Genomic DNA, 15,576 nt, shown 5'->3' with positions numbered 1-15,576 from the left:
ATTTCACTACCTCCACTCCAGCTGGCTCCCAGAACATGTCTGACACAGATAGGGTGCCCGGCAGCTGTCTACCGAGTGGCACGTGCAGTTAGTAGTGGCTGCAGGACCTTAGGCCAACAGGGCCTGGTGAACTTTCTCCATGAAGCTAGTCTCTTGCTTCAGCTGACTAAGCAAACCAGAAAGATCAGAACCGACGTTTAGCTGGGACAGTGCAGCACACTCTCATCCTCTCCTCCCTGGGGCGGAGCTAAAGCAGGAAGTTCCTGAGTTCATGGCTAACCTGGGCTACAGAGTGAGACCCTAGCGTTAAAAACCAAAGGCTAGGAATGTAACTCACTGGTCAAGTATTTGTTTAGAGTATCTAAGACTCAGAAAATAAACTAAAAACTGAATTAAATTTAAAAATCCTGCCTCCCACAAGCCCAGGCTCACTCTTCAGGAGTTAACAATCCCTCGCTGTGCCTCATCCATGAAAGCTGTAAAGCAAGGAGTCTTGGGGACTTCCCAGGAGGCGCTGTGGCTTGATTGTGGGCTTGACGGCCAGGCTCAAACAACGCCCAGAGCCAAGGGCAGACTTGAAGTCTATGGATGACCTTCATTTCATGGCACGACAGCATTGGCCAAGCGTGGTCCTCTGAGCCACTCTCAGGAGCTGATTTGAAGGGGACTCTGCACAGGTGACACCCTTCCTCTCTTGGAGGAGGGTCGCCAGCCTCCAGCCTCAGCCTTGTGGGGCCAAGCTTGAATTTGTTTTATTTACCTCGGTGAACACTGTGAGGACAAAATACCATCAAGGATCAATTTCAAAAGGAAGAGGTTGATTCTGGCTTACAGTGGAGGGGCTGCAATCCAGCGTGGTGGGGCGGGGGAGGGGGAGGAGGTGGGGGTTGGGGAGGGAGAGGAGGAGTGGGTGGGAGCAGTTAGGCAGGCCACAGATGCACTCAGGAAGCAGAGAGGGAACAGGAAACGGTGCCAGGCTGGGAAACTTCAAGGCCCGCCCCCAGGACACACATCCTCCAGCGAGGCTTCACCTCTTAAAGGTACCTTCCCCACCAGTGCTCCAGCCAGGCCACAAGGGCTCAGTCACACGAGCACGCCGGTGACACTTTGCTGTGTCATTCACACGACAGCGTGCCTCATTCTTTTGTGCTGGCCCATGGTAACCATGCGGGATGCAGTTGACTGAAAACCTGTCTTGTGCACCAAAGCCGGTGCCGGGCACTGTATAATGCTGAGTTCCGGGAACGGGGAGCACTGGCGAAAGCACACGCACTACCACCGGCACCCACTACTTACACACGGTGCTGGAGACGTTCCAGAAGCTCGAAGGGCACTGAAATTCCCAAGGACAGAGTCAGCAGGGGGTCTTTAAATGATGCATCTTACAAAACAAGAGGCAGCACCATTTCAGGCCCTCGCTGTGGGTCACAAGTCTGGGGTCCTTGTAGACCCTCAGTCCACACCATGTGGACCCTGGTGGCAGCGCACACACAGCCAGGTATCTCACCCACCACAGCAAGGCTGCATTTTCTAGACAGAAAGAAGTCCCCATCTCAGGCAGTGTTATTACAGACGTGGTGTCCCAATCCTTCCCAGGTTCACAGCTGAAAGCAAGTCTTGGGGTCCTGGCCATACTTGGGGGACAGTCCCAGGAGGTGGAGACCACAAAGCCATCTCCACTTCTGTCTGTGGAGCTCACCGGTGACAAAGAGAGAGAACACACAGAGGGAGAGAGAGAGAGAGAGAGAGGAAAGAGAGGAGAGAGAGAGGGAGAGACAACATGTATGAAGAGAGAGGAAAGGGCCCTTCACACGGCAAGGTGCTCATGTTTAGTGTGAGGTAGGCACAGTCACTGGGGAGGGGGTTGAAGTGGCCCTGAGGGACAGTTAAGAGCAGCTGTCAAATGCTCCCAGGTCCTGTGGGCCTAGACAGGCCAGTTCCCCCGAGTCCTGGACTGAGTACTGTGGTTTGAGAAGATGGGGTTACACTTGGCTTGTCTCGGGTGCCCTCTCGCCTGAGGCTTGCTCACCTGCTGATGAAGGTCGCTGCCTCTCATTTTCTGAACTGTGAGCTGCTGGTGCAGGAGGCAACACCTGAAGCCACCGCTCTTCTCAAGCCAGAGTGAGGCCCCACTGGTAGGGCTCTGTGGAAACACTGGAACCTGTGTGCAGCATCAGTGAGGACGTAACATGGGGTCGCTGATGTCAGGTCCTCAGAAATAAAAGTGGGCCACCCTGGGACCCAGCGGTTATCTTTCTGGGTATCTACCTCCAAAGAACCAGAAGCGGACCTCAGCGGATTCACACAGTCACGGTGACGTCATCACTGTTCACATTGGCCTACCGGTGGAGGTAAGCCACGTGTCCACCAATGGGAAGTGAGGACAGAATCACTCATGACATGAAGAGAAGCCTCAAGGACCTTTGCTAAGAGATATAAGCCGTTCCTCCCAGAGTATCACACCTGTGGGAATCCCTGCCTTCCTCAGGTTCACGAAGACTGGAAACAGGAAGCTGGCTTCCGGAAGCTGGTGTGAGGCCTTAATGCTGGAGGCTCCAGCAAGGCGCCCTGCATCCTGGAGATCAGCTGTTCGCAGCTAACCAAGTCGGTAACCTGTGTGAGGATTTTGCCACAATTTAAACTCTTGTAAAAGTTTTCAGGATTTGTGGCGCTGAGCAATATTTGCTGGCTGTCTCCCAAGGAAAAATGGTTCACCCAGCAAATTCCACTCTAGGTCTCCCAGGACTTGGCTGGCGTTGGCAGTACCCAAAATTAGCCACCAGGGGGCAGTATGAACCTAATAAACCAATGGTTGCGGCCACTTATGGCTCTTGGCCTTTGATTCCACAGACCAGTCCCTGCAGGACAATTTACACTGCTGGGTGGAAGAAGAACACTAGAAACTTGGTGGCAGGTAGCATTAGGGAAAGATTCCTGGAGGAGAAATGTTGAAGGCTGGAGACCAGATCTGGACGTGCCAGATGGGCTCTGGAGGAGTGGACAGGCTTTTTAATCGATCACCACCAACTTCTGTCACTTCCTGAGTGCCCTCCACACGGCGAGGATGCTTCTCACATCTTACATCCATTGTTCTTTGGAGTCCTACAGTCGTGTTCCCATTTGCTAAGGAGAAAACAGAAGCTCAGAGAGGGTGTAATACTTTCTGGAGGTCACACAGCTAGTCAATGAAAGAACTGAGATTTCTAACCCAATCCCACCACCCTAATCATTCTGTGGTGTTCACATGTAGTATGTACCCCGAGATGGGAGAGAGCAAGAGGGGTGGAAACCATCTGGGTGCAGGGTAGGGTGCTGAGAGGGGATGCTGCGGATGGGCTACCCAGAGACTGGTACTGAGTCTGAGATAGACTCACAGAACCTGTGTCTGGCTTCATTTCAGCTGAGGAGTCCCTGGCATGTGACAATCCAGGCCTGCCTGAGAATGGCTACCAGATCCTGTACAAGAGGCTATACCTACCCGGAGAGTCCCTCACCTTCATGTGCTACGAGGGCTTCGAGCTCATGGGCGAAGTGACCATCCGCTGCATCCTGGGACAGCCGTCCCATTGGAGTGGGCCCCTGCCCATCTGTAAAGGTAAAGAGACCTGAGGAGCCAGGGTCAGGGCCGACTGGCTCCGGGAGAAGCTGAGCTTGCTCTGAGGGTGGGCTTTGTGGCCTCGTGGAATCCAAATCCAGTGGGTGCCTGTCCAGTATGTTTTCTTCCTTTGGTTCATACATTTGTTTCTTGAGACAGAGTCTCACGTAGCCCAGGCTAGCCTCAAACTTCCTTTGTAGCCAAGGCTGGCCTTGAACTCCTGAGCCTCCGGCTTCCTCCTCCCAAGTTCTGGGATTGCAGGTGTGTACCACACCTACTCTCAGTTCCTTTTTTGTTACCAGAACAAAATATCTGAGAACAGAGTTTACAGAGTGGAAGTCTGTTTGGTTCAGGCTTGTGGAGGCGGAGAGTCCAGCGCAGCACCTGTGGGGATCCGTGCTGCCTGCTGGCATGGCAGAGCCATCTCATGGTGGGACAGAGAGTCACTGAAGCCCAGTCACCACCCAAAGCCGCACCCCCTCAAACAACATCAACCTGTAAATCTAGGAAATAATTCTCTACTTGGAGCACATTTGGAGTGCTGCAGATAGCTAGCTTCTTAGCCAGGGTTAGTGTCACCGCTCAGTGGTGACCTCAGTTCGTCCAGATGTAATCAGGAGTCCTGGAACCTACCAGAGTAGCCAGAGTGGCCTGGGAGTGCCCTGGTCCAGGCAGTTCAGTGCTTGGCCGGCATAGTGACTTTGGTGACAAAGCACAAGATATCACCCCTGGTACCTTGAATCTCAGGGCTTTATAAGAAATACGAGTTTATGAAAATAATTTTATATAGAATGCAGAACCCTACCAATAAATATAGGTGACAGACGCAGTGCACAGGCTTGAGTTACGGGTTTCACAGCCAGAGCCGGTGTCAGAGTCTTGAGTCACACCTCTTAGAAACAACATAAAAAGACCCCATGAAGAGGCCAATAGTCAGAGGTGGGGATCACATAGCCATCTTTCCAGCAACTGAACGTTCATGGCCAGCACAAGAGGCTGTGTCAAAAAAAAAAAAAAATGGTGTGAAAGCAGCTGGCGCCACTGGGTTAAAATCCACGCTCACGCTCAGAGGCTGTGCAGTAGAGGAGGCCCGCAGCTCCGCACCACCGGCTCATCTGTAAGATGCTGGTGATAGGCAGCACTCACATGTGCTGAAGTAGGCTGGCCAGGGGTGGGCGGGAGTGTGCAAGAGCTCATGGCACAAACAGAACACAGCATGTGCCATCACCATCCGCGGTGCCGGGGTACTTGCCCGTCTCTCCTCTCACCGTCTTTGGGGGTGCTGTGGGGGGAACCATCCTGCCTGACACCAGCAGTAGCACCCTCACCCTGTGCACCCTGGGGTTTCCCGTGTACCCCTCCCCTACCCCCCACCACCCACTGCTGTCAGTTTCTTCTTATGCAAACGGCAGACTCCCGTGGTGTTGATGCCGCTTCCTGGTTTCTGTTTCAGTTAACCAAGGCAGTTTCGAACACGCGCTGGAAGGTGAGTTTCACTTTATCTTGAAAGTTCCAGTGCACCAGGTGGCTGTTGTTAGCTTTCTGGGGCCTCCAGGAGTAGCTGCTGGAACTAGGCAGTTCAGAGCGTGCTGCTCTCACAAAGGATCTAAGTCCTGTTTCCAGCACCCATGTCAGGTGGCTCACAGCCACCTGTCACTCCAGCTCTGGGGGCTCCAACGCCCTCTTTGGGCTTCTGTGAGCAACTGCAGTCATTTGGCACATACACACACAGGGATTTGAGAGCAGCAATACAGCCAGAGAAGTCTGAAAAATCCTGGCCCTGCCAGCCGGCTTCTGGCCACAGGTGCTGTGGGGATGAAAACAGCCTCACCTCACAGCCCGGGCAGAGCATCCTGCAGTTGCGGAGTGGAAGGGCTGCCTGGGGCATCCAGAGCCCCGACTCCGCTCCCTGGCACAGCCCTGACTCCCTTTGCTGGTGCTTTGCTTTGTGGGGCAGGTGACAACAGCGAGCCAGGCTCTCTCGTTTTTTAGGTTCTTTCCTTTCTTCCTTGTCTTAGTCACTTGTCTCCCTGCTATGACGTGATGCCCAACAAAGGCCGTTTGAGGGAGGAAGTGCTTGGCTTACCAGTCCGGTTTCAGTCTGCCATGGGAGGGGAGACACGGAGGCGGGAGAATGAGGCAGCTACCTGCATGGCACCCACAGTCAGGAGAGGGAGGAGCACCAATGCTCGGCTCACTTTCTCCGTGGGATTCGGTGAGGGACAGCAGCCCATGGGATGGAGTCCCCACACCTCACTTAGACCTCTCCAGATAGCTTACACCAGGCGTGTGCCTCCTGGGTGTGCCTTCTGATGCAGTCAGGGCCGCAGTGAAGATGAACCCACACACACATGCAGCAGCCATGCCTGCGCCATGTCACTGCAGTGCAGTGCAGCTCAGGACTGTGGACACGGGTGACAATGACCTGTTTGTCTCCTTTGGGAAAAGCCTCAGCAGTTTGACGGCTGTTCCTGCTGTCTCTAGCACCATTAGCATCGTGCTGACAACACGCTGGGTATCAGGCTGTGGGAGGTACGGGTCATTAGCTGATGTTCACTTTGAGCGGGGACAAAGTGTTGGGAGGATAATGGGTCAGCTGTTCCTGGGAAGCGGGGTGCCCCCATGGGATCTCTCTGCCTGAGAATCACAGGGGGTTGAGCTTCTAGGAACAGTGTGAGAGAAGGGGATTCACCACCGAACTGTGCTGGGAAAGTGTTCCCAGCCCCCAACACATCTATCATGGTCCCTGCAGTTGCCACATGCATTGGGGGCAATGTGAGGCTGGGCAATCGCCCTGTCCCCACTGCCCCGAGCCACCCCTGGGTGGCATCCCACTCGCAAGCTTTAAAAGGGTCCCCCAGCCTGGTGCAGCTGACCACCAGACCACAGGTGACCACAGGTGACCAGAGAGCAAGGCAAGCTTGTTCCTGAACTTTATCCAAGTCACCCCCTGAGCTGAAGTTTAACCAGACTTCTGCCCTCTCCTCAGCCCTCCAATGGACCTGGAATGGCCAGGGTTCAAGCTGGTTATCAGCCACCCTCTGGCCACCATGGCCTCCCAAGCAAAGGTCAGCAGCCTGGCCTCTGCTCTCTGCCTCTGTCCCTCCATTACCTTCCAGTGTCTGAGGCTGTGGGATGTCAGGGGGTGGGGCACCCACTCGAGAGTCAGGTTCCCCGTGGGTGTGGGGCTGGTGGGAAAGAGTCTCAGCGGCTTGTGTGCTCAGTAGCAGAAGCGGCAGCAGAGTCCTCGCTGGAAGGCGGGAACATGGCGCTGGCCATCTTCATTCCAGTCCTTCTCATCTCCTTGCTGCTGGGCGGAGCCTACATCTACGTCACGAGGTAGGTGGGGTAGTGCGGCTGTGAAACTGCATCTCTAGGGTCTCAGGATCTCTGCCAGGCTCTTGGATGTGATGACCGCATGTGGCGTGGGATGCTACGGTCAGTCAGAAAGCATCTTGGGGCCTCTCGGTTTCTCTGTTAACTCTGTCACTTAGCAAAGGCACAGTCATGGGCAATGGTCCTGGGTGCTAAAGGTCACAGCACTTGCCCTCGATGGACAGAAACCGTGTCTAGAACAGTCATAGGCACTGTGCGCACGATCACAGAGCTACCGTTGTGTGCCAGCAGCCTCTGGGCTCTGGGAACATTGCAGTGAACAAAACAGACTCCAGTGAGGGAAAGCAGCTGATCCCCAAAGCACAGAAGGAAAGCAACTACCAGATCGTTGACAAACAGAAGAAGGCCTGGAAGGGAGAGTCAAGGCTCTGGGGCAGAGGTTGTGGGATTGGGTAGAGTGGGTAGGAGCGGCCGCAATGAGAGTGCACTGGGAGGTGAGCAGGCAGAGAAGGAGTGAGAGCCCTATAGATTCCATCCCCGCACTCTGCCGTGCGTGGTGAGGCGTGGTCCAGGGAGGCAGGGGAGAGTAAAGAGACACAGAAATTTCTTCACAAGTCAGTGCGTGGTGAGGCATGGTCCAGGGAGGCAGGGGAGAGTAAAGAGACACAGAAATTTCTTCACAAGTCAAAGCAATTTGGGCTCCTTCTTCTAGGGAGAAAGGTGGCAAGACTGGCTGGCTCTGGCCTTGTGGGGTGAGGAGTCGGGGTGCTTGCCCTCAGTGGGACTCCCACCTACTCAGCGCCGTGTCCACGTACCCCTTGCCCTTCGCAGAGACTCATGCAGAGCCTTGGGCGCAGCCGGGCAGGGATGATGCTCAAACTCTGCTGTCTCCCCTGCAGGTGCCGACAGTACTCCAGCCTCCGCCTGCCCCTCATGTACTCCCACCCCTACAGCCAGATCACCGTGGAAACTGAGTTTGACAACCCCATCTACGAGACCGGGGTAAGTGGTATTACTTACTGCCCTCCTTGAGGGCTCCCCTTGAACACAGCACTGCCCGCAGAGGGACCACTGAGGAGTCCTGCCTCATCCCTACCAAATCCCATACTCAGCAGGTTGCTCGGAGAAGCCAGCTCTGTTCACCAGTGATTAGAGCCAAGCTGGGGCATCGGAGACAGTTTCTGCATCTCTAAGCAGAATGGACCATTCTGCACCTTGCAGTGCAGACTCCTGTAGGACAGCTGTTGCTATAGCCATGCCTCAGAGACAGGCATATGACCCAAGAACGTGTTCCCTGTGGGGTGGGGATGTATAACTCAATAAAAACAATTTAAAAAGTGTTTGCTGACCTCCCTATCCGGAAAACCTCACAGAGCACTCTCTTGTGAACCTGGATGGCCCAGATCACTCACTCAGGAGTCAAACTAGAGATGTAGGGATTGCTGCAGCCTCATGTGACTTGTGTAAACCTAAACCCAAGGAGCAGTGTTCAGGCAGGCAACGGCAGGAGTTCCCTGTCCTCTTGGGCACTGGGCAGGTACTCCTGCATGTGACAGGCTTGGACACCGCAGGCACCACAGCCTAGCTTCTGGCTCCCACGTGCTATGGTGGGTGACTACATCCACACTAGGCAATGGGCTCATCAGCTCATGCTATGAGCTGGTGAACCTACTAGTATCACCAGGAATCGCAGTTGGGGCCATGGGAGCCATCTTACATTCTGCCAATATTTCCCATCTGCCAGAAAGGGTTGATGTAACCGCCATAGCTGTGTTAGCCTCACAGGAAGTGAGAGTGTCACTTCCAAGGTGGAACCTGTGGTCTCATTGGCTCCTGACCCTCACCCCTAGGACTGGCTCAGGGAGCAGTGGAGAAAGGCAACCAGCCACACTGGTGTAGACAACATTCAAAGGATGGGTTCATGTTGATTTGGGGAGAGAGAGGTGTTCCCCATTCCTTAGTCTGCCTGGTGAAGTGGGAGGTGTTAGTATCAGTGGGGCAGGACTCCTAGAGGACCAGCTCTTGTGGGCTCTGTGCTTGTCCTTTTCACTGCTGTGGTCACAGTGTTGGTGAGAGGCCAGACCCCAGAAAATGCCACAGTACACACACACACACACACACACACATACACGTGCACACACACATACATGCACACACACATACATGCGCACACACATACATGCACGCATCCACGCACACACATACACACACATGCACACACTTGTGATAATGAATGGACAGAACAGAACAGACCTACGGTACAGGGCCACCAGGCCAAGGCCAGGGACACAGGAGGGGTTCCCTGGACAACTTGGGATGCTACTCTGCCACCGTGGATTTGACCCATCTGTGCCACTCTGTCCTGCAGGAAACGAGAGAGTATGAAGTTTCCATCTAACAAGAGTTGCCCTGGAAAGGGGGACTTGAGAGATGGACGCAGACACGGACCGTCGGGACCTCCTCGGACATCCATCAGAGACCTCGTGGCACTGGGCTGCAGCCCATTAGAGCAGCCATCTTTCCCTCTACACTTTTGATTCAAAGATTCACTGTTTCTTCGCACTATTTACTATATTTAAAATTGAAGGAATTGAAATCGGTGAATTTGGTACATTGGGGCTGCAGCCAAGGTCACATGACAGCCTCCATTCCCAAGGCAAACATCCGCAGGTAACAGCACAGCCGGCGAGCAGGTCCAGTTAGATCAGCAGTGCCTCACTTGGGCTGCACCACCCTGTATGATTTTCAGCAGCAGGCCATGGCATACATGGTACAAACCGGAGCCCCAGGGTTGTGGGAATGTCTCTTGCAGGGCTGCCTTGGAGGAATTTAAGACTGAGTACTTAAGCCCAGTTATTTCTCCTCCAAAACAAAACCCAAGTCCTCTTCTCCGATTTTAAAAGTGTTTGAAAGGTTGGGCCCACCTTCTCCCTCCCACGGCCTCCAAAGGCAGCAAAGATTTGCTCAGCCTTCTCTGGGCTCAGGCAACACTGGTCAGGTGAGAAAACGGCCTCTTTCTTTAAAAGGGATAAGCCCCAAGGAGGACTGTCAGGGAGGAGGCACAGGGATCTTGGGGAAGGGGACCCCAAAGAGGGATGGGTGCCAGGTGAGCTGTGTACTGGAAACCTCCTCTGCTGGCAGGGTCTCCCTGAGGCTAGGGTCATGAATCCACTGACAGCTTGGACTACAGAGTCACAGGATCTGCTGTGGAGGACCCTGACCTGAAGGCCAGGGATCAGCTCTGACTCTCACCTGGGGTTCTAGAATGTCTGGACCTTTGCCCTAGGTGGGACTTAAATACCTAAGATGTTACCTCCAGCTTCCCTGTTCTCACGTGCCCCCTGGCAGGGAAGGTGCTGAGTTAGAGGGTCTTCCCTAGCCTCTGAGGCTTTGAGTCGGGGAACGGCATCAGGGACCCAACAGATGCCGCATGTACAGAGCGGGGTGGAAACCACAGGAGAACAAGGCCCAAGACCCAGCTTGAACCTCAGTGAAGAGTGTTTCCAATGACAGGCCCTCCCTAGCTTTCAGGGTCCTCAGAACCCCAATTCAGGGCAGCCAGAGGCCATGGCTCTCCAGAAGTTGGTTTTCTAAATACAGTCATGAAGAAAGGTGTAGCGGTTAGGTGCTGGGGGAACAGGAGGTATGAGGGGCAGTGGTCAAGTGCGAATCACATGGTGACCAGGAGGGGACTCATCTTCCTTCAGGAAAGCCCCCTGCATGTGTATGCCTGACCACTGTGGCTGGGGTTTTCTGGCCACAGTGGAACCAGAGGAGAAATCATACAGGCTCTAGGGAGCAGGGATTCTTTGGGAAAGACCCCACCTATGAATAATGCGACGTTTCTCCCAGAGGCAGAACCTATTTGAGATGCTTCCATCCCCAGTCCTGGGTCACCTATGAACTCTGTCCTTGCCGGTTCATTTTTGTCTACCCTATGGCCCTGTGAAAACAAAGAACTTGACTTCTATAAGGTCTGACCATGTGTGAGGCCCTTCTAACCTGCTCCCCAAAGCTGACCAGGTCATGCCTGGGACATTTCTTGGCTACTGGGGTGGATTAAAAAAAAAATGTTGATTTCTCCTTTTTTTTTTTTCAGAATACCAATGTCTTAGTTCTGTCTTGGTGGTACAGTCTCTGTAATCATGATTTAAAATGTGTTCTAGCCTAGAGGTGAATCATGTGCGCTCATGAAAGGACATGCTGGTGTCTATTTTTTTAAAATACCTGACTATGTATTTGTAACATGTAAAGGTTTGAAGCAAAAACAAAAACAAAAAACCAATGCTACCAGTGCCGAATATACACAAGGTATCTCATCACGGCCCATCCCTGTCTGTTTTTACAAGAAGGAAATTTGAAACCATGGGGATTAAATATTTTTGAACTGGATACACTCGTGAGCCCTCCCACAAGCAGTAACCTGTTCTGATGTCAGTGGGGAAACACGTTTACAAGGCGCAGGCTTCCCGAATGTGTGCATCCTTCATGCTGATGACACAGGCTGCACCTGTCAGCGCGACCTGTGCTTTCATGTGCACAGCCCCTCCCTCTTCTGCCTGGAGCTCATCCCCCCCCCCCCCCGCCCCTGCCCAGCTTCCTTTGTGGTAGACTCACTTTGCCAGCATAAGTATTCTGAACTCTATCTGGGGGCCATCTTTCCAAGTGATCCTACCCCGAGCCTTTGAAACCAGCTCTTTGGAGAATTCACAAACCTCAGGAGACAACTCTGGAAACCCACACACAGCCCTGGAGAAGGAGAAGGTTTACAGCCAGAATGAGGTACTCCACGGGGACTCCAACGAACCATGGATAGCTTCAGAGACCGTAGGCCAAACGACCTCTCCTTTGGGCATGACCTTTCTGCGTCTTTGGTGAGGCCCAGCGAGATGGCACTCCAGGTCTGGTCCTATGCGGCACTCAGCACCCGCAGAGGTAGGCGTCTTCTTGGATGCTTGCTTTTTCATTTATCACCAAACAGAATAATAAAAAAGCAAACTTTCTAAGCTAGAAAAATGAAGTCATTTTCCACTTTGTATATATTGCTGCTAATAAAACAGATATAAAAGAGTGGTGGGTGTGGATTTTGTTCCCAAGACTCCAGGGTGACACCAAGGGCCATGTTTCCAACTTCTGAGGCCATGTTTAAGGGATGTTTAGAGCAAGACCCATCTGAGGGGATTGCTACCAACACAGCCAGGACTTCAGTCTCAGGCAGGCTGAACAAAAGAGACCTGCCTCTCAGAGCTGTGGAGACTGCAGGTTCAACATCAGTATGCTGGCTTGTTCATCTCCTGTTCGATGGGGATTCTTTTTCTGTCTTGAAGTGGCCCTTTTTATGCAGTCTTTTCATAGCTGAGGGAAGTAGAGAGAGGAAAGGAGGGAGGGGCAGAAGGAGAGAGGAGGGGAAGGGCGCTGGTCCCAAGAAAATCCATCCCAGTAGACCCCAAGACTCAGGCATGATCTGCTTCCTTCAGTCCTAGAGGTCCCCAAGATAGGACAGCATCACCCCCATGGCTCTGCAACAGGCTACCCTGTTCCCATATTCCCTGCCTCTGGGTACAAAGGAGAAAGCAGAGTTAATGGGCCAGGGCCAGTGATGTGGTTCAGTGGTAAAGGTGTGTGCCACCAAGCCTGATGACTCGAGTGTGATCCTGGGACCCACACGGTTGACAAAAGCTAACTCTAGCTCTCCTCTGACCTGCATGGTGTGTGTCCCACACACAGAGCGAACAAGCACACCAAAATAAGTGTATTTAATATTTTTTTATTCAATAGACCAAAAGAGTCAAAGCCATCCATGAAGATTCACGTTTTCCTTTCCTGTAATAATGTATTTGAATACTAGATAATTTTCAACTGTGTTTTTCAAAAAAAGATTCCAGATCGTTTCTAAGGTGGAAAAATGGAGGAGGGGGAGACATGTTCCTGGATTCCAGCAGGGGGAGACAGAGGCAGGATTATTAACTCAAGTCTGTCCTGAGCTACATAGTAAGACTGTATCTCAAGAAAACAAACCAAAGTTTCCAAAGATTACAAAGTTTTCAGTTCATGTATCTGAACTAGTAGACTTCCTCAGTAAACATGAATAAAGAGATGTGTTTGCTTCTCTATCAGCAAAATCTGTGTGTGTTTGTTGTTCCCTTGTTGAGACAGGGTCTCAGCCATGAGTCACAGGGAACGCAGCCCTCAGACTGTGAGTTGTGGTTGGTTTCATTCACATCAGCTCTGCTGCAGTTTCCCAATCTGCCTCAGTCCTGGGCTTGCTCCCCTACACTCTACACAGCAAGGCTCTGTAGAGCTGAATGGGTGGGGCAGACAGCCGTCTAGGAGTTTTCTGAAGTGGAGGCAGACATGGCGGCTCCAGGTCCAATCCCCTTTCTCTATACTCTAACCCAGTCAGATGCCTTGGAGCACAGCAGTCCCTGTGTGGAAGCTACTGCAGGGCAGCAGCAGAAGTGAGAACACAGTGGGCGGGGTAGAGGCTGCGCTCCTCCACCCGAGCAAAGATGTGAGGGCTCAGCATGAGCCAGCATTGCAGGAGCTTTCCGCAGCGAGAGGACGAGGGGGCCCTAAGGAAGCCTGGACACGGGGAGGACGGGAGCACTGTTCACAAGAGTCCACCAGAGCCTGAGCACGGGGAGGAAGGGAGCACTGTTCACAAGAGTCCACCAGAGCCTGAACACGGGGAGGAAGGGAGCACTGTTCACAAGAGTTCACCAGATTTTCAGATTTTTTTTCCCCTATTAACTTTCATCCAAAGTTTCTCATATTTCTTTGATACACATGTGTATGTGTGCATGTTTGTGTGTGCACTTGTGCACACAGAGGCCAGAGGGCAAACCCAGTTGTCATCCTCCGAACACCATACATTCATTTGAGACAGGGTCTCTCCTTGGTCTGGAGCTCACCAAGCCCCATGAATCCTTCTCTTTCTGCCTTCCCAGTGCTAAGTATCTCCTGATTATCCCAGACTTGCCTAAAACTTACAGCAATTCTCCTGCCTCAGCATCCTAAGTGCTGGAGTGACAGATGAGTCACTCACATGTCTATAAAGAGATTTTTTTTGTCCCAGGAGGAAGGAGTGCATGGGCAGCCTCACTATCCAGATATTTAAACCAGGAGTCACAGACCTGCCCTACACACATGTGTGTGTTAGGCGCGGTTACTACTGCTGCAGTGAAAACACCATGACCAAAAAGCAATTGGGGAGAAGAGGTTTATTCAGCTTACCCTTCCATCACTGTCCATCATCAAAGGAAGTCAGGGCAAGAACTCAAGCAGGGCAGGGACCTGAAGGCAGGAGCTGATGCAGAGGCCATGGAGGGGTGCTGCTTACTGGCTTGCTCAGCCCACTTTCTTATATAGAACTCAGGACCACCAGCCAGGGATGGCCCCACCCACAGTGGGATGCCCCCCCCCATAAATCACTAATTAAGAAAATGTCCTACAGCTGGATCTTAAGAAGGCATTTTCTTAATTAAGTTTCCTTCCTTTCAGATAACTCTAGTTCATGTGTCGAGCCAGCACAATGTCCAAGCAGGCGTGTCAGGAAGTCTCACTCCATGGAGTGTCTGGAGCTGGCATGCACATGGTGCCAGGCCAAGCCATGGGTATTGTTCATGTTCAAGCATCTGTACTGGCCCGACCGACCTTGGGGTATGTGTCCTCCTCAGCTGTGCACATTCCCTCCTTTCCCTTTTAAAAGGGCCCTGCCCACCTCTCGTCCCTCCCTCGCTCTCGGTCTCTCCCTCTCCCCAATTCTCCTTCTTCCCTTCTCCCCCTCTCCTTCCTCCTCTTTTTTCCTTCCCCCAGAAACAGGTCTCCTCTCTCCTCTCCCCTCTTTTACCATTGTTTTCGGAAACCCCCAATTTAAAAAAAAAAAAAACCCTCCACCTGAATGCTGTCGCAAGGTGTCTTTCTCACATCACACATTACAACATTGGTTCCCTGACTGGGAAAGGCCCTTCTGGCACTTCCTCCTGCCTGCAAGCAGTCAGTTTAAGGCACACCATATTCCTAGAACCTGGTCTACTTACGACACCCTCACTTCTCTGGATCGCTGGGTTCCTTCATTCAACATGACATGATTGGTGAACCCCACCCATTCCCCACCTTGGCTAGTTCACACGAGTGAGGATTCTCTAGTCTCTCGAGTGTGATTTCTAGCCTTTTGTTTTCAACAAGCCCTGGAACCGGGTAATCATGGCTCTTTGGGTTCAGAGCCCTTCACCCCCACCCTTTGCATGATGACGCACTGGGAGGCCTATGCCAGTCTCACTTCTTGAATCCTCAGGTCCTTCAGCCCCTGCCTTTGATTGACGGATCACCAGGCAACTAGTGCCTTTCTCAAGACCCTCGTTTGATAAAAAGCCATTGGATCTCATTCTGTCTCACTCATGGGAACAAGCCTACCAAAAATCTGCTTCCTGGCACTCTATATCTTGATATTTCACAGGACTTCTGCAACATTCTGCCAGCGATCCTGATCTCTGTTGCACGTGGCATGTTTGTTCAGTGGCAGAGCTCACCGAGAGGTAATCACTTCTTGCTGGCACCCCACCTCCTGCTCCACCTTCAACAGATCTGCCCTTTTCCACCTGCAACAAATCTGCTTTCTCGTTCACTGGGGGCTTCTCCTTCCA

At 52.5% G+C, this 15,576-nt stretch overlaps 1 protein-coding gene across 6 annotated transcripts in view; it reads left to right on the top strand.

Annotated features, from left to right (window-relative positions):
• Sez6l (seizure related 6 homolog like) overlaps window positions 1-12,001 on the top strand; it is a 155,906-nt gene extending 143,905 nt beyond the window's left edge. For 2 of the 6 annotated variants that reach the window (XM_087903701.1, XM_087903698.1), the window contains 5 exons: window positions 3,401-3,595; window positions 5,049-5,081; window positions 6,826-6,934; window positions 7,831-7,933; window positions 9,300-12,001. In XM_087903701.1, coding sequence (XP_087759827.1) covers window positions 3,401-3,595; window positions 5,049-5,081; window positions 6,826-6,934; window positions 7,831-7,933; window positions 9,300-9,329 — 470 coding nt within the window. In that variant the 3' untranslated portion in view covers window positions 9,330-12,001. Of the gene's footprint in view, window positions 1-3,400; window positions 3,596-5,048; window positions 5,082-6,819; window positions 6,935-7,830; window positions 7,934-9,299 lie in introns of all 6 variants that reach the window. The other 4 variants (XM_087903700.1, XM_087903697.1, XM_087903699.1 and 1 more) reach the window with 2 other exon arrangements.
• Window positions 12,002-15,576: the final 3,575 nt, after the last annotated feature.

Source organism: Myodes glareolus, chromosome 2 (genome assembly GCF_982192425.1).
Source record: "Myodes glareolus chromosome 2, mMyoGla1.1, whole genome shotgun sequence".
NCBI classification, from domain to species: domain Eukaryota; kingdom Metazoa; phylum Chordata; class Mammalia; order Rodentia; family Cricetidae; genus Myodes; species Myodes glareolus.
Note: the sequence above shows the minus strand (reverse complement) of the source record. Positions and strands in the feature narration are given on the sequence as shown.